This window comes from Equus quagga, chromosome 7, assembly GCF_021613505.1.
Source record: "Equus quagga isolate Etosha38 chromosome 7, UCLA_HA_Equagga_1.0, whole genome shotgun sequence".
Classification (NCBI taxonomy): Eukaryota; Metazoa; Chordata; class Mammalia; order Perissodactyla; family Equidae; genus Equus; species Equus quagga.
In genome coordinates this window covers 2037804-2053480 of record NC_060273.1, presented here as the reverse complement: position 1 = coordinate 2053480, position 15677 = coordinate 2037804, and the positions used below count along the sequence as shown (strand labels likewise).

The 15677-nt window shown below is 61.4% G+C and overlaps 2 protein-coding genes and 1 long non-coding RNA gene across 7 annotated transcripts; 1 reads left to right on the top strand and 2 right to left on the bottom strand.

Annotated features, from left to right (window-relative positions):
- Positions 1 to 38: 38 nt before the first annotated feature.
- On the bottom strand, positions 39 to 2537 carry DNASE1L2 (deoxyribonuclease 1 like 2). 2 transcript variants are annotated; one of them, XM_046666357.1, is made up of 8 exons: positions 2407 to 2537; positions 1956 to 2116; positions 1777 to 1865; positions 1595 to 1678; positions 1416 to 1516; positions 1217 to 1329; positions 832 to 1083; positions 39 to 383 (listed from the first exon to the last, which is right to left on the bottom strand). In XM_046666357.1, the coding sequence occupies exons 2-8, from the start codon at positions 2097 to 2099 to the stop codon at positions 330 to 332; spliced, it is 837 nt and encodes a 278-aa protein (XP_046522313.1). In that variant the 5' UTR covers positions 2100 to 2116; positions 2407 to 2537; the 3' UTR covers positions 39 to 329. The 2 variants fall into 2 exon arrangements, with proteins under 2 accessions (XP_046522313.1, XP_046522314.1); XM_046666358.1 differs by having other exon boundaries at positions 1217 to 1326.
- Positions 2418 to 13867, bottom strand: E4F1 (E4F transcription factor 1). 4 transcript variants are annotated; one of them, XR_006889358.1, is made up of 15 exons: positions 13590 to 13867; positions 10736 to 10887; positions 9570 to 9672; positions 6932 to 7125; positions 6678 to 6798; positions 6341 to 6493; positions 6067 to 6236; positions 5457 to 5666; positions 5077 to 5185; positions 4705 to 4922; positions 4274 to 4472; positions 4060 to 4202; positions 3925 to 3987; positions 3374 to 3842; positions 2418 to 2526 (listed from the first exon to the last, which is right to left on the bottom strand). XR_006889358.1 is itself a non-coding variant. In XM_046666353.1 (14 exons), the coding sequence occupies exons 1-14, from the start codon at positions 13753 to 13755 to the stop codon at positions 3486 to 3488; spliced, it is 2355 nt and encodes a 784-aa protein (XP_046522309.1). In that variant the 5' UTR covers positions 13756 to 13867; the 3' UTR covers positions 3297 to 3485. The 4 variants fall into 4 exon arrangements, 2 of the variants coding, with proteins under 2 accessions (XP_046522309.1, XP_046522310.1); XR_006889357.1 differs by having other exon boundaries at positions 2444 to 2526; positions 2949 to 3842; XM_046666353.1 differs by lacking the exon at positions 2418 to 2526 and having other exon boundaries at positions 3297 to 3842; positions 5077 to 5182.
- LOC124241960 (uncharacterized) lies at positions 13734 to 14452 on the top strand. The gene is made up of 2 exons (XR_006889359.1): positions 13734 to 13869; positions 14221 to 14452. It is a non-coding gene; the product is annotated as an uncharacterized LOC124241960 (long non-coding RNA).
- The last annotated feature ends 1225 nt before the right edge of the window (positions 14453 to 15677 follow it).

The following is a 15677-nucleotide window of genomic DNA, read 5'->3' as shown; positions in this document are numbered from 1 at the left end:
GAGTCCTAAGAAAGGATACGGAGACTTCGGAGCCGATCTGTGTGTGGCACCAACTGAGCAATTGCTTGTGTTTATTGAGCACAGCCGCGTGCCCAGTGCTCCACGGGTGCCCCTCACACCCTTATGAGGTGGGTGGTGGTAGCCCATTTTACAGATGGGGAAGCAGGCTCCAAATCGTCCCATAAGGTGTCTATGGCCACTTGTCCAGGCCCAGCTGACCTTCCTGCGGCCTCACTGGGGATTGGCCATCCACCCTGAAGGAGCCCTGCGGGGCTGTTCCTTGTGGCCAGAGTCTGCAGGCAGCGTGCCCTTGGCAGGCCTCAGGGCTGTCAGTGGGACTTCAGGGTCACCTCCACAGGAAAATGGTCACTGATGGCAAGGGCCTGGAGGGAGAGGGGCCAAGCCTCAGAGGCCTTGTTGAGCAGCCTGTCCTCCTTCAGGCTCCACCTCAGAGAACTGCCCCCACCCAGGATGGAGCCCACTGGGTATCTACAAACTGCTGCATCTGCGGGGAGCCTGCAAGTGAGGCCTGTGCTGTCCCCCCTGCTGCTACCTGCTTCAGGTGGGGTGGGCGTCTCGATGGGGACCTGGCTTCCGGAGAGGCAAAGGGCATCCTATCACCATCCCAGACTTGGTCCATGCAGCCAGAACTGAACCTCTAAGGGCCTTTTCTAGAAATGCTATGCAGGGAGGGGAGTGCCAGGTGCGCTGAGGTTGAGCTAGCCTTGGGCAGCGGGGAGACGGCGCTTCCTGCCTGCCTGTGCCGGTGGCCTGGGGACCCCAGGACGGTCGCTGCCCCCGTCCCCCGCCCCTGCCAGGCCCAGCACTCGCCTGAGTCTGGTCCAGGCTGAATTCCTCCTGGAAGTCGTGCACAGCTGCCGACTGGGGCTTCAGGCTCCTGCGCAGGCGGGCGCCGCAGACTACGATGCGGTCATAGGCGCAGTCCGAGTTGCCCACCGTGGTGTCGGCGCTGTCCGGGATGAGCCACTCGAAGACCTCGCTGCTGCGCAGGCGGATGGCCGCCCAGTCCTCCTCCCGCACGTAGCTGCAGTCGGCGTTGAAGTCGCCGAGGAACAAGATGCCCTGCGGGAGGCCGCGGAGCCGGGTCTGAGCCCGCCGACGGGCCGCACCGACCCCCACCTCCCCAGGGCGCGCCTTCGGGGACCCTCGGCAGTGGGGGCCAGAGGGACGGGGCCGTGTGGACGCGGGGGCTTACGTCGGTGCCCCACTTGTCGATCACGTCCAGGTACACGTCATAGAGAGCATCGATCTCCACCACGGCGTGGTGCGGCGCCGCGTGCAGCGGGACCAGCACCAACTCCTTGGCTGCTGGGGTAGCGCGTGGGTGTCAGTGGCGGGGGTGGGGAGGGGAGGCGGGGAGCTTTGGGGGCGGGGCCTTAGGGGCGGGGCCTCACCGGAGCTGGGGGCTGAGAACTTGACCACGAAAGGTTCACGGCTGAAGGCGTCCTCCGGGTCCGGGTACTGGTATGTGTCCACGACCGACACCGCGTCCTTCCTGGGGGAGAGGGCAGTGGGCTCGCTGAGCTAGCCACCTCTTGCCAGCGCGCCCCGGCCCCGCGGCCCCGCCCCTCACCTGTAGACGAATAGATACATTTCCTTGTACTGGTCCCGACCCAGGGGCTCGCTGCTCACGAAGCTGTACTCGTGCCTGGACACGCTGCGGAGATACGGGCCAGGCCCGGGTCAAGGCGCCGCGCCGATGCCTGGCCTGGGATCCCGGCCCGGGCTCCCGCCGCTGGGCCCTGCCCACCGCACCTGTTGATCTGCTCCATGAGTGCAGACACGGCGCTCAGGTCCGGGTCTCGCACCTCCTGCACCAGCGCGACGTCATAGCCGGCCAGGATCTGGGGGAGGGGCCGGCAGGTGCGGGGTCAAGCGCGGCAGATTCTCCCGCAGAGCCCAGCGGCGGCCCCGCCCCCGGTCCCCGGCCTCACTTGCGCGATGACGCCGCCGCAGGCCGGGTCTGACACTTTGCTGTCCCCGAAGCTCTGGATGTTGAAGGCTCCAATGCGCAGCCCCGCGGCCCCGATGTCCCCCAGCGCCCAGAGAGCAGCCAGTAGGGCCCAGGGCCCGCCCATGATGCCGAGTGGGCTTTCTGGGAGGGACAGACACGGCCCGCGTGAGGGGGGACCTAGAGTCAGACACAGGGACCCACCTCTCTCCGCCCCAGCCGCGGGGGCGCCGGGGGGCGCGGGGGACGCAGGGCCGGGCCAAAGCTGGCCGGCGCGAAGGCGCATCCTCCCCCTGCCCTCTCCAGGTCTCCCCAGGGTGGTGCGCTCGGCTCAAGGCCCACGGTCGGTCTCTTACACCGTGGGGAAACTGAGGCCCAAATAGAGAGACCCCCACTCTCATGCAGCCACCCGCTTACCACGCCGCTAGACTCACCTGGGACGTGGACGGGGCAGAGTCAGAGGCTCAATATCTGGGTCGGAGTGGAGGTCTGAGGTCCAAGCTGGGGGTGTGTGCGTGGCATCGGACAGACGCCGGCTTGGTCAAGCAGCAGCTCTGGTGCCCAAGCAGGACGGGTATTTGAGGTCCTGGCCCAGGGAGGGGCCGGACTGCGCTGGGTCCCGCCCCCTCATTGAAGTTGGAAGCCGGAATTCCTGGCTCCCATTCTCACCATAGACCCCCGAGGGCAAGGCGGCAGGGGATCCGCCCTGAGCCTGCTCTGGCGCCCCCAAGCCTGTCAGAACCGGGCCTTTGGGGCCCCTGACAGCCACCCAAGACCTGCATCAGGACTAGGGGAGAGGATCAGCCATGCCCATGGCTCAGGCCTTGTTGTTGTCCCCACCCCCCCAGAAACTACGTTACTCAGAATCTCCCTCCTTGAGCTGCATCCCCTTGGGAAAATTAAGGCAGCACAATCAGGAAACACCAGCCCCATTCCCAGCCCCATGTCTCCTGCTGCTTCTCCTACACATTGTCACCTCAGGGTAAAAAGCTGAGGCTGCTGGGTCTCCTGATCTTGGTCCCCTGCCCCAGGACAGCCCCAGGGTTGGAGGCGGTGAGGCAGCACCCACTTCCATCCACCTCAGGAGGCCTCGGGAAGTTGGGGCCACAGCTCCAGGTGGGCAGGGCAACAGCAGGAAGCTGTCTGTCCACATGCCAGGGACACCCACGCGCCGCCAATGTGCCGCCAGCCCCACCAGGAGCCCTGGGCGGGGTAGCCAGGCACAAGAGTCTAGAGGGTGGCCTGGGCAGGCAGGTGCTGCTGTGGAGGGACCTGCCAGGGTAGTGGTGCCAGCCCTCCAGGCTGCCACTGCCGCAACATCACAAGCGGCGGGTTTTCATGTTTTATTGTAAAGCAACAAAAAACTCTGTAAATTTACACTCCCATATCTCCTCTGAGCACCTGAATTCTGTGCCCCATCTTCTCTGCGCAGGCCAGGCAGGCACTGGCAGGGTGCTCAGGGTCCTTGCCCCCTGCGCCAGACCAGCCCACCGGGACTCTGCAGGCATCCAGGCTAGACGATGACCGTCTGCACCTCCAGCTGGCCCTCTGGCGAGGCGATGACCAGCTCGCCAGCGTGCTCCAGAATCTCAATGTCCTCTGACGAAACCATGGTCACAGTGGCCTGCTCTGCGCCATTTGTGCCTGCCCGGGCTGTGAGCACAGTGCCCTCGCTGATGGCCGAGGCCAGTGTCATGGCCACCTGCTCTGTTAGGCTCTCAGGGGTGGCAATGGTGATGGTGTCGGCAGCAGCTGCCTCCGGGCCCAGCCCCGCCTCCTGGTCCATGGTCACATTCTGCACGATGATCTGGTGCCCAGCGCTGGCCTGGTGCACGATCTGCTGCACCACCTTCATGATGTGGCTGTCCACCTGTGGGTGGCTCACGGTTCAGCCCACGAGTCTGGGTAAGGGTGCCTGGTCTCCCCTCACCGGCCCTCCCTAAGCTTCTCACCTCCGTCTGGGTGCCCTCGATGATCTCTGTGGCTTCACTGGTCTCCGCATCGTCCGCGGTGGCCTGGATGGAGGGTCAGAGGTCAGCTTTGCCCACTCCTGGGCCCCACCCCAGCCCCAGCGGCCCCACATCCACCTCAATGATGTACTCCTGGGTGTCAGCCACCACTGACGAGAACTCAACCAACACAGTATGCGGGTCCTCAGTGAGGACAGTGGCAGCTGCTGCAGGGCTCTCCTGGGACACCAGCAACTCCTCCACCTCCAGCAGGCAGCCCCCTGCAGTGGGGAGCTCAGTCAGGGGTGCCCAACTGTGCCCCTCGCATCCTCCCGCCGCCTGCCAGCCCAACCTTTAGTGCGCAGGTGCCGGTTGAGCGTGCCGTGCTCGGCAAAGCCACGGCCACACTTGTAGCACTTGAAGGGCTTCTCGCCCGTGTGGTGCCGCACATGACGCACCAGCGAGCCCTTCTCCCGGAAGCCTCGGCTGCAAAACGGGCACACATGTGGCTTCTCCTCCAGGTGTGTCCGGAAGTGCACCTGCTGGGCATTCTGTGGAGACCCAGTGTCAGAGTCAACCTGGCCTCAGCCACGGCTTTCCCCGCCTCCCTCTGGGGCCAAGGGAGGGCATCCATGGGCCCAGGGTGAGAGACAGGACCAAGACTGAGCAAGCTGGCGGCAGGGGTGACGAGGAAGGGCTGGGGGCAGGGAACAAGGGACAGATCTGGCCCAGGGAATGGGGAGCCCACGGATGAGGGGGCAGGTGTCAGGGTCCAGGGCCCACCTTGGTCTTGTAGCGCTTGCCACACTCGGGACAGGGATAGGGCCGCTCATCTGAGTGGACACGTCGGTGGCCACGGACGTGGGCAATGGTCTTGTAGAGCTTCCCGCAGTCCCCGCAGCGGAAGCGGCGCTCGTGCACGTGCACCTCCTGATGCTTCTTGAGCAGGTAGGCCTTGGGGAAGGCCTTGCCACACTGCACGCACGTGAACGGCCTTGGCCCTGGGGCCGCACACCATGTCAGGCAGGTCCACCACCCAGGGGCCCCACCACAGCTGCCAGGACAGGCCATCCTGACTGCCCACTGCATGCTTGAGGGTCCATCCTGGTCACCCACAGGCTATGCATGGCCTGGTGCCCCCCCCCCGCCACCTACCTGCGTGGCCCCTTTTATGGGCCTCCAGGGTGGCCGCCGTTGGGAAGGTCTCACTGCACTGAGGGCACGGGTGGGTCCTGGGCACAGCTGAGGCCTCACTGGCCACCTGCTGGGGGACCACAGCATGCCTCTAGCACCCACTGCAGGCTGGGCCTCAGCAGCACCAACGAGGACAGCCCTGCAGCACCCCACCCTGGTAGGCTCCATTATGGGCCCAGGGAGGGCAGTAAACAGATCAGGGAACAAAGTCACTGCAGAAAGTGACACAATTTTCCACTGAAGGGAGCACAGCAAGGAGGCTGGCGGCCAGGCCAGCATGGTGACCTTGTACCCAAGGTCTAGCCCCCCAGATGGAGCATGCTGGCAGCGCAGGCACCTACTGTGTCCACCTGCTCCACCTCCAGCAGTGGCAGTTCTGAGGGACCGCCTCCCAGGGGCTGGGGACTGGATGCAGCAGGAGGGGCTGGCTCCAGGGCCCCCTCCTCCCCAGCAACCCGCTCAAGGACGATGCCAGAGTTCTGCATGGCCTGGTGTAGCAGGTTCTCACGGCTGCCCTCGCTGGAACAAGGAAGCTCCTCAGGGCCCGGGGGCTGTGGGGGAGGCAGAGGGAGAGAGGCTGGCCAGGTGGCGTGGGACATGGCACCCACCTGTACCCACCACACAAGGCAGACCCAAAGGGCCTGGGGCCACTGTGCACACCCAGTATCTTCACTCAGGAATGATCCTGGGGGCCCCAGAGCCTCTCCACCTGCCCTCTTCTGCCCCACCTTGCCCCTCTCTGCCCTCTAGCATACCACTGGTCTCCCATGTCCCATGCAATCAGATTGAGCACTAGGAAGGCAGGTCCAGGTCAGCCCTGTTCCCACTGGAGCCAGTGCCCAGAAGAGAGCCTGGTGTGAGCGGACAGAGGCTGCCCCCACCTCCGGGGCCAGGGCATCCCCCACAGCTGCCCCCACCTCCAGGACAGAGCTACCCCCCAGCTGCACCCACCTCTGGGGCCAGGGCTTTCATGCCCAGGGGAAGCTCTTGCATCTGGACATGGACTTCATGGATGACTGTGCCCTTGGCATCTGTCACCAGGTGAATCACAGGCGACGTCTCCATGGGCTCACCTGTCACTGATGATGATGTAATGGTCCCCACAGTGGAGGCACCAGACCCTTTAAGGCATAACCAAGAGAGTCCTTGAAGAAACCTCCTTGACCAGGGCAGTGCCCGGGCCAGCAGCCAGGGGCAGGGCAGGGAGCTCCCCCGCCACGCTGACCTGCAGGTGTCTCCTCTTTGCCAATAACCATGTCCTTGCTCATGCTGAAGCGGATTTTTTCTGTGCACGGGGTGAGAGACTTGAGGTGTCGGGTCAGTGCACCCGACTCCCGGAAGCTCTTCCCACACTTGGCACACTTATAGGGGCGCTCATCTGTGGAGAGAACAGTCAGCCTCAGGCAGGGACGATGGTCTGGTGCCCAGAAAGGCAGGCCCAGAGACACAGCCACATCAGCCACACCCTGCAGGGTGTGATAGGTGTCACAAAGCTGAAGGCCAGGGCACCCCCAGGGGCAGCAGCCATGTGCTGTGCGGCTCCTGGCCCTAGGCTGGCTCACCTGTGTGCCGCCGGTGGTGCCGGATGAGTGAGCCCTTAGTCCGGAAGGAGGCCCCACACAGCTTGCACTCGTGGTCCTTGCGGCTGCTGTGGGTGACCATGTGGGCCTTGAGGATGCTGCCCTGTGGGGGAGGGGCAGCGAGGCTCAGGCTCCGCCCCAGGCAGGAATGGGCAGGAGGCCTGGCAGCACCAGCCAGACTGCCCCAAGCACGACAGGCCATGCAGCCTGGCCAGCCCGAGGCCCCAGAGGCTCACCGTCTTGAAGGTCTTGTGGCAGAGCATGCACACATAGCGGCCGTCCTTGTTCACCAGCAGCTTGACCTGGGCCTGCTCGCCTTCCCCAGTGAGCCCAGGCCCCTGATGGCTGGGGCTGCCTGGGGCCTCTGCCATCTCACTGTCCCCCGGCTCCGCCTCAGCGGCCACGATGACCTCTTTGATGTGTCCACTGCCTGAGGAGAGGGGGGTCAGCCTGAGCCTTAGGATGCCACAGGCCCTGATGCCTCCCCGGATCCCAGCCTGGGGGCCACTGCTGGGGGCGGTGGAGCTGTCTCGACCACCCCCTAGCCCCAGCACACAGCACCTGCTCAGCCTGACAGGGTGGGAGGCACACCCCTCCGACTCTGTGGAGCTGCCTGGAGGAGCTCCAGGCCCCCAGGATGTGTCCATCAGGGAGACCCACCATGAGCACAGATGCCCCCTCCCCTAAGCCAAGAGGAACGCAGGACTAGATGTGCATGGGCATCCTGCCACCTCCAAGGGCGACAGAGTGCCAGGTGCAGAGAGAATGGCCGGCTCAGCTCACTGCCATCTTCCCTGCTTGCTGGCCCAGCTCCCACTAACAGAAGGAGGAAATGACTCCAGGGCTGCCCACTGCCGTCTGTTTCCAGGCCAGCAGGCTAGGGACCCGGCCTGGGAAACTGAGCGCTCTCAAGACACCTGGGACGGCCTGAGGAAGGAGCTAAGCTTTTGCACCTCCCATGGGTGTTGAAGAAACGTGACAATGTGCAAAGCTGAGCTGTAAACACACTTCGCAATTTCTGCCCATAAAAATGACATGTGGGAAAGGGTTGTGAAGCTTCTTAGAAACCATCTCAATCAGGCTGGCGTCTGTTTTGACAAGCTATTCTCTAGAAAGAGAATGGAAGTTCCGTGACTCATAAACCATTCAGGGCTTCTCGCTGGTGCCCTGGCTGACATGCCTGACACTTTATCTTTCCTCGGCCTCAGAAGCAAACTGCCAAAAGGACAGGGACTTCTGCCGGGCTAGGACTTGAGTTTGAGCATGGCACAGCAGACCAGCGTGTCAGAGAAGGGGGAACACGGCTGCCCTGAGTCCAGAGATGAAATGCTACTTGGTTTCCAGGGAAGAGGCAGGAGGGCGGAAGTGGTATCAAGTCCCATGCAGTCCCCTGCAGCCCCCACTGACCATGCCCCCTGACCCAGCAAGGACTGAGCGCCCCCAGGCCTGGGACGCTGGCAGCTGGCAATTTAGGACTCTGGCCGACTCTGGGCTCTGGACCACTGAGCAGCTGACACCAAGGGGACATGAGGGGCACCCAGGATGCCTGCAAAGGGGGAAACTCCCCAGGGTGTCCAGAGAGGAGCCCCAGGAGCACGAGGAGTTGCCAAGCAACAGGCTGGGCCAGATGGAGGTTGTGGCAGTGGGCAGGGGCCTGTAGATGCCGCCCAATCCCAGGGAACTTGTTTTCCTATATGCATCTCCCACCCCAGAAACCAAACACCACACCTGGGCCAGACTATGGCCCCGCCTCCCAGAGGACAACATTCCTATTCCTGAGTGGCAACAGGTGAACACCCTTGTCCGCAGGAATGTCAGGGGGAAAGACAGCATGGAGACAAGGACAGGTGTCCTGCCACCTCCCTGAGGTGGGACTTTGGTGGAACAGATTCGCTCAGGTCTCCTCCACCCCCTCTTCCTGCTCCACCTGGTTCCAGGGACTTCCCAAGGCCAAGTTCTACCTGTTGCCCAAACCTGCTTCCTGTCCAGCCACCCACTCACCCACCTGCCAAGGCCCCTGCCCAGCAGGCCCCCCAGATAACGACCATTCCCTTCCCGACTTCCCACGGCATCAGGCTGTGCTCCCCTAGGGAGGACGTGCGCACAGCCAGCCCCAGCTCCCTCCACCTGTCCCAGCCCTGGGCTTCCCTTCAATGTCCCCCCTGCACACTCATCTGTCCCCAATTAATGAGCATATGACTCAGTCCTGACTTCTCAACACCCCCTCCCTGACTGCACGTTGGCAAGGCATTTGAACTTAAAAAAAGACATTAAAGAGGCTGGCTTGGCATTGTATGCTCATAAAAGCTGTGTGAGAATCAGGGCAGGAATCGCCACCCCCAAGCAGGAGTGAGCACTGGGGAGGTAAAGGCCAACTTCAGGCATCAGGTCAGGGCCGAGCTGGAGGAGCAGGTGCACCTCATGCATACCTCACCCCAACTCTCCAGAGCTGACTATGAGGCAGGAAGCAAGAATGGGGTGGGAGTGGGGGGGAGGGGAGAAAAGTGGGGAAGATTCTAGAAGGACCAGAGCAGAGATAGTCCTGAGAAGCAGCAGGAGAGAGCAGCCAGCTCGTGATCATACACTAAGTGAGGACTCCCTGAGGCCCAGGAGTGCCCCAGGTCTGCCCAGGCTGCATGCTTCCCCTTTCCAGACAGGGCAGGGCCTGGGGTCCAGTGCCCACTCCTCCTGCAGGCCTGGCCCTGGGGGAGGTGTGCACCAGGCCTCAGCCAGGCCTTGCTCTTGGGAGAGCAGAGGGGCATGGGCAGCAGAGGTCCCCAGCCTCCAGCCCTGACCAGATGGCTACTAGGTCAGTGACACCTGTGGGCTAAGAGAACCATGCACGGACAGCCACAGCGGGGGCGAGCAGCTTACTGACGATGTCGGGCGCGTGGCTGATGTCTGCTGTTAGAGCGGCCGCCTCCACCACAATGTGGGCCACAGTGATGGGCTCTTCTGGGCCTGCCGCTGGCACCACCTACCGAAGGAGAAAGGGGACAGAGGGGACTCATCCTTGGGGCTCCAGAGCTCCCTTGGCTTGGAGAGTGCAGGCTTGGGTTTATGTCCATGTAGGATGGCAGGGATGGGACTCTCGTCTCTCCCAACAGGACCACTGCTCTGAGCCCAACTCCTAGCCTGGCTCCTCCAAATCAGGCCCAGGGGGTCAGCCCCATCACTCTAATGCCTCCGGCCACTGTAGGCTATAGGCTGAACATAGAGCAGCGAGTGCCCTCGGGGGGGACTCCAGGAGGAAGGAGCCAGCAGCTCCAGCTTGAAGCTCGGCTGGCTGTGCAGGGCTAAAGGTGAGTACCTTTACCCACCAGCCCCAGGCAGGGGGTCAGAGGAAAGGGGCTAGAGGTGTGGCACCAGGGGCCTTCCTGGAGAAGAGGGCATGTCCAGGAGGGGCAGATAAAGAACACAGGGTCAGAGTGAGACAACTTTGGGCCCACTGTCCTCTGGGCCACTCCCAATGGTGACCTGAGGCAACTGATGGCTCTTGGAGCCTCCCTTACCACTTCCATACGCTGAGTATGACGAGACTGCCCTATGGTCCTTGAGAAGACTATGTGTGGACAGCCCCAAGCACACATGGGGAGCAACCAAGTTGGCCATTTTCATGCTGAGGTGGCAGGACTCATGGAGCTATGCTTCGTTTGGGGGATCCCAAGGAACTATGTGTAGAGAACCAGAGATAAGCCAAAAGGACAAAAGCCCCCATGATATCCTGAGCCAAGACAGGCCCTTGGGCTCCAAGATACGAGGGACCCTGGGTCCCAACTGTGCAGGTTGCAGCCAGAGGCTGCTGAGAAGGGCAGGCCATCCTGAGCTATCCAGGAAACCCCAAGCACCTGTAGGCTCTTGCTGGCAGGGCCCTGACCCTCCCTCACCCACAACCAGATGCCTCACATGGAACCAGCTGCACAGGTCCATCCCAGTGCACCGCTGCCTCCTCCTGCTGTCAGATGAGCCCAGGGAGGAGGGGAGCACAAGTGTGCGTGTGTGTGTGTGTATGTGTGTGGTGGCAGCGGGCGGGGGCTCACCTCCTGGCCCAGCAGTGCAGTGGCGGCAGGGGTGGCGGGCAGGGCCTCCTGCGGGGCCCGCTGGCAGATCTTCTGGAGCTTGTGCTGGACGAAGTCCTCCAAGGCAGTGAACTCCGCCTGGCAGCGGCCACATCTGTGCACGTCGTCCTCATCTGCAACGAGCCTGTGGTCAGCGAGGCTTGGGAGGGCCTCCAGCCCCCCGCCAAATCCACCCAAGGGTGGCATCAGAACCAGAGGCACCTTCCCCAGCCCTCCCACAGCAGCCGAGAACACTCTCAAAGCCTAGGGTGCCAGCTCCCATCCTCTGGAGGTCTGCAGAAGTGGCGCCCCACCCCAGGGAGAGCAGCATCCAGCGGAGGGTGTCCCCGACCACATACTTAGGCTGCAAGAATCCACTGAGGCTGCTGTGCCCAAACCTCCACTTCAGAAATGATAGGGAGGGGCCGGCCCTGTGGCCAAGTAGTTAAGTTCGCGTGCTCCGCTTCAGCGGCCCAGGGTTTCGCCGGTTTGGATCCTGGGCACAGACATGGCGTTGCTCGTCGGGCCATGCTGGGGCAGCATCCCACATGCCACAACTAGAAGGACCCACAACTAAAAATACACAACTATATACCGGGGGGCTTTGGGGAGAAAAAGGAAAAATAAAATCTTTAAAAAAGAAAAAAAAAGAAAGAAAGAAATAATGGGGATCCAGTGAGTAGCTGGTGGGGGGTAGAGGGATTTGCCCGAGCCAGGCTGGGGATGATGGAGGCCCAGAATCTAAGATGCTGGTGATCGCATGTGCCCTTGGGCACTGCAGTGACCATGTTTGGGTCCATTTCTTTATCTGTAAAATGGGCCAATCCACTGTGTGTGTGCAGAGTACAACAGGGGTCAGTGGGCTGGTGCCCACAGGGCTCCAGCTGAGAGGCCAGCCCCAGCAAACATGGAGAGGTGGGTGCCCTGACCCGTGACCACTCTTTTCTCACTCTGACTTCCAAACAGGCAGTACCTCCCTGCTCTGGTAAAGATGCCTAGGGTGGAACTTCACAGAGGGACTCCACGCCCCAGAGCCATCGCACTTGAGTCCCGCACCATCTGGCCTGACCAGCCAGTGTCTGCCCCAGGTCCTGCAGGAGAAACTACCCGCTCCCTGAGTCCCTACTGTGTGCCAGGCACTGCACTGAGATGTCACCAAATCCAGTCAGCACCCTGGGGAAATGGAGATGACTATTCCCATTCTAGAAAAACAACTTGAGATTCAAGGCCACCCTGGTGAGCACTGGGGCCAGAATGTGAAGCTGAGGGTCTACTCCAGATGCCCTGCTGTTTGCACAGAGGGAAAGAGAGGTGTTCCTCCGCTTCTGGAAAAGACTGCCAGTTCCCATCACCTCACACGCAGTCCTACATCAAAGTCAAACCGAGGCCTGGCGCATAGAAGGAGCCCGAACAATGTCTGTTTAATTAATGAGCAAACAAAGGGCCAAAACACAGCCATGACTCGCCCATGAAGGCCACCTGACAGAGGGTGGGCCCCTCCACATGGCTCACAGTCACAAGTCAAGCACTGAGGTGCCCACCACGCTCTTAATCCTCCCACTCCACTCGCCGAGTGTGACTCGGCAAAAGGGTGTTGCTGTCGAAGGAACCCCCACCACAGAACGGGACACACCCAGTCCCATATAACACTGGGACAAGGCCATGGGCAAGCCCAGCAGGGCACAGGAAATTCCAAAGAGACTCTTCCCCAGGTTGGCTATGCCTCGGGTGGTACTGTCCCTCCCCAAGCTGGAATAAGGAACAAGAAAAAAATGTACCAAGAATACGAATCCTCTGGGGCCACAGGCCACCACTCCAATATCACTAGCCAACTCCCTCCTGTCTGGTTCAGGCTACAGCCTCATGGGACAAGGGCAGAGGGCAGAGACCCAAGTTCTGTGTTCAAAAGCTATCAGTGCCCCTGTGAATGAGCCCTCCACGTGTCCCAGCACTGTTCTCAGCAATTTATGTACATGCTCTATTCTCATTCTCACCTCGGCCTCAGAACCCAGAAGTGAAGGGAGTGGGGTGAGGAGTCACACAGTTCTGGGATCCAATCCAGTCCTTGCTACTTACTACCTGGGTGACCTGGTCACTTTCACATCTTTGAACCTCGATTTTCCTCATCCACAAAATGGGAATAACAATAATAATAGCATCCGGAGTTGGTCTGAGAATGAAAAATCGGATGCAGGGTGAGTGTTTGATACATGATTATCAGCTGCAGCATGTCCATTCTGTAAGGGGAAATAAAGGCTCAGAGAGTGTGTGGTGACCAGCTCAGGTCTAGTAGCTAGAAAGCAGCAGGTCTGGGACGGAGCCCGCAGGCTGGCTGCAGTGCATCAGCTCTTGCCCCCTGGGCTCTGCTGCTTCCCCGAGGGCCAGCCCAGAGCCCAGAGCCCGGAGAGACCGAGGCCCCGCCCTCCTGGAGCCTCCAGCCACACCCGGGCCCGGGCCCCAGTGACCCGTCAGGTGCAGTGGGAGGGGGCCCACAGGAGGGCAGGGCCGTGCCCGGACAGGGAAGCAGGGGCCGGGCCGCGGGCCTGAGAGTGCAGGGCTGGCGATGGAGGCGTCGGCGGACGTCTACACGGACAGCTCCAGAGACTTGGCATCTGTGAGTATCCATAAGGGGGCGCCCCGCAGGAGCGGCCCGAGGGTCTGAGGAAACCTGGGGCCTCGTGGAGGGCTCTGAGGCCCCGCGCGATCCCACGAGGTCCGCAAGGATTCCAGGTCGCGGAGGGTCTGTCCCTCCCGCAGCTCAGACCATCGGGGCATCCGCCAGCCTGGGTTGAGCCGCCCCCACCCCGGCCGCGCCCTGCCCGTTCGGCCCGGTTACCTTCCTCGCTAAAGGGCGCTGGGAGACCGAGGAAGCCGCCGGGGGCCAAGGACGCCGCCGCCGCCGCCGCCGCCGCGACCCCGCCCTCGCCTGCTTCCCGCCCAGCTTCGGCCCGGGCTTCTGCCGTATGCGCGGCCGTCACCTGCACTGCCATCGCGCCCTCCATGTCGCAACGCGCCGCAGGAAGATGGCGGATTTACGACCGTGTCGTCATAACAACGGGCCGCGCCGAGGAGAGCGAGAGAGAACGATAGGAGGAAGACGACGGGGCGGGGCCAGGGTGAGTTTGACGGACAGGCGGAGGGGCGGGGCCTGGGGGTGTGGCCTTGAACTGCAGAGGCGGGGCCAGGCTCGCTGAAGGAAGAGTTGCGGCGGGGCTGCTGGGAGGGGCGTGGGAACGCGGAAGCGAGCTGACAGGCGGCGGGGCGGAGCCAGAGGAGAGCCGTGGGGCGTGGCTTGGCGCTGCCGGGACGTGGCCAGGCTCGAGGAACAGCTGACTGGGGCCGGGCCCCAGGAGGCTGGGCTGGGTTCTGGGCTGCATCAAGGCTTGAGAGTCCGAGGAGAGAGGCGAGCGGCCTGGCAGTGTCACCTGGCCAGCTCTGAGTTACTGCTGTGGCTGCGGCCCCCCCAGAATCGGAGCTCAGGAGAGCCGCTACCAGGACATCGCCCCAGCTGGGACCAGTAGTGTGGTGCTCGGTGCCCTCCGACCCCCTCGGGTGTCAGAATCTCCTTTGATGGTTGCCCGGATCCCGGGAGAAGAACTCAAGCTGGGGATGGCTCACGAGTAGCTTCACTAAGCCTTTTATTCTTTTGTGTATTTTTTAAGTTGTGATAAATACACATAAAAGTTTACCTTAGTGACATTTAGTACATCCACAATGTGTAACCATCACCATCATCTAATTCCAGAACATTGTCGTCATTCCTAAAGGAAACCTGTACCCATTAGCAGTCACTCCCCATTCTCCCCTGCCCCAACCCCTGGCAACCACTTTCTGTCTCAAGGGATTGCCTTTTCTGGACATTTCGTATAAGTGGAATTACGCATGTGGTCTTTTTCATCTGGCTTCTTTTGCTTAGCATAATGTTTTTGAGATTCATCTGGGTTGTAGCATGTGTCAGTGCTTCATTCCTTTTTATGACTGAATAACACTGCATCATATGGATGGACTGAGGACCCTTGGCCCGGCAGGAGCTGGGATGTGTGAGGCACAGATCATACCACCGGAGGTCAGGCTGGGGTAATGAAAGGGCTGCTTTCTGCAGGGGGCTTGCTCACCACTGCAGAGTTTTAAGCAGAAGGAGTGACAGTGTTTCAGAAGGATCCCTCTGACTGTTGTGCAGAAAAAGGACCTCAGGGCCACAGCAGAGACAGGAAGATCTAGAAAAGATGATCTCTGAGAGGGACAAATAGGAGGAGGAGCAGGTGGCGGCTTATGGAGCATGAGAGATCTGGGGGACTTCTGCGAAGGGAGGACCAGTAGGACACCTCACTTGAGGATGTGCTGAGGAGTAATGGGGAGGCCAGCATCAGAGACAGAGGAAGTCCCCCAGAGGAATAGAGTGGGGAAGGATTTCAAAGACAGAGGACAGCCTGGGTGTGTGTGGACATGAGGAGGAGCTGGCTCAGGGGACACGGAGAGCCTGCTCTGCTGTGTGCACCAGAGCCTGTGGGACAGAGTTGTCAGGGGAAGGCCAGGGCTCCTCCCCTGTTACTCCCTAGCGATCAGAAAAGGTCATCCTAACCCAGTGCACTCTATGACCTGCCTCAGCTGGAGCCCAGGCAGACTAGCGGGTAGAGGAGAGGACAGGTCTGAGGTCACTAGGGGGCAGAGTGGCCAGGGGCAAGGAGGGACACCAGAGACCCCCTTCTCACGGGTGGCTGCCTTTCCCATCCTGTCCTCAGCATGGCTTCCAACTGCACACTGTGTTTTACAGTCAAAACTGTGTTCACTTTCTGTGGCCAGAGCCTGACGGGAACTCCATCATCTTTTATGATGGCTGCTCAATCTCCATTCCTTGGATGTACTTTATTTAACCAATCCCATGTTGAAGAATATTTAGGTTGCATCCAAATTAGTTTGCCAC

Excerpts from the sequence above, each read along its gene's own strand:
- DNASE1L2 (XM_046666357.1), bottom strand. The coding sequence starts at position 2,099 with ATGGGCGGGCCCTGGGCCCTACTGGCTGCTCTCTGGGCGCTGGGGGAC. Across the intron at positions 1,679-1,776 it reads CTCATGGAGCAGATCAACAG|CGTGTCCAGGCACGAGTACA; the intron begins GTGCGGTGGGCA and ends GTATCTCCGCAG. Across the intron at positions 1,330-1,415 it reads GTTCTCAGCCCCCAGCTCCG|CAGCCAAGGAGTTGGTGCTG; the intron begins GTGAGGCCCCGC and ends GCGCTACCCCAG.
- E4F1 (XM_046666353.1), bottom strand. The coding sequence starts at position 13,755 with ATGGAGGGCGCGATGGCAGTGCAGGTGACGGCCGCGCATACGGCAGAA. Across the intron at positions 4,473-4,704 it reads GCAAGCGCTACAAGACCAAG|AATGCCCAGCAGGTGCACTT; the intron begins GTGGGCCCTGGA and ends GGGTCTCCACAG. Across the intron at positions 3,988-4,059 it reads CCCAGGAGTACATCATTGAG|GCCACCGCGGACGATGCGGA; the intron begins GTGGATGTGGGG and ends CCCTCCATCCAG.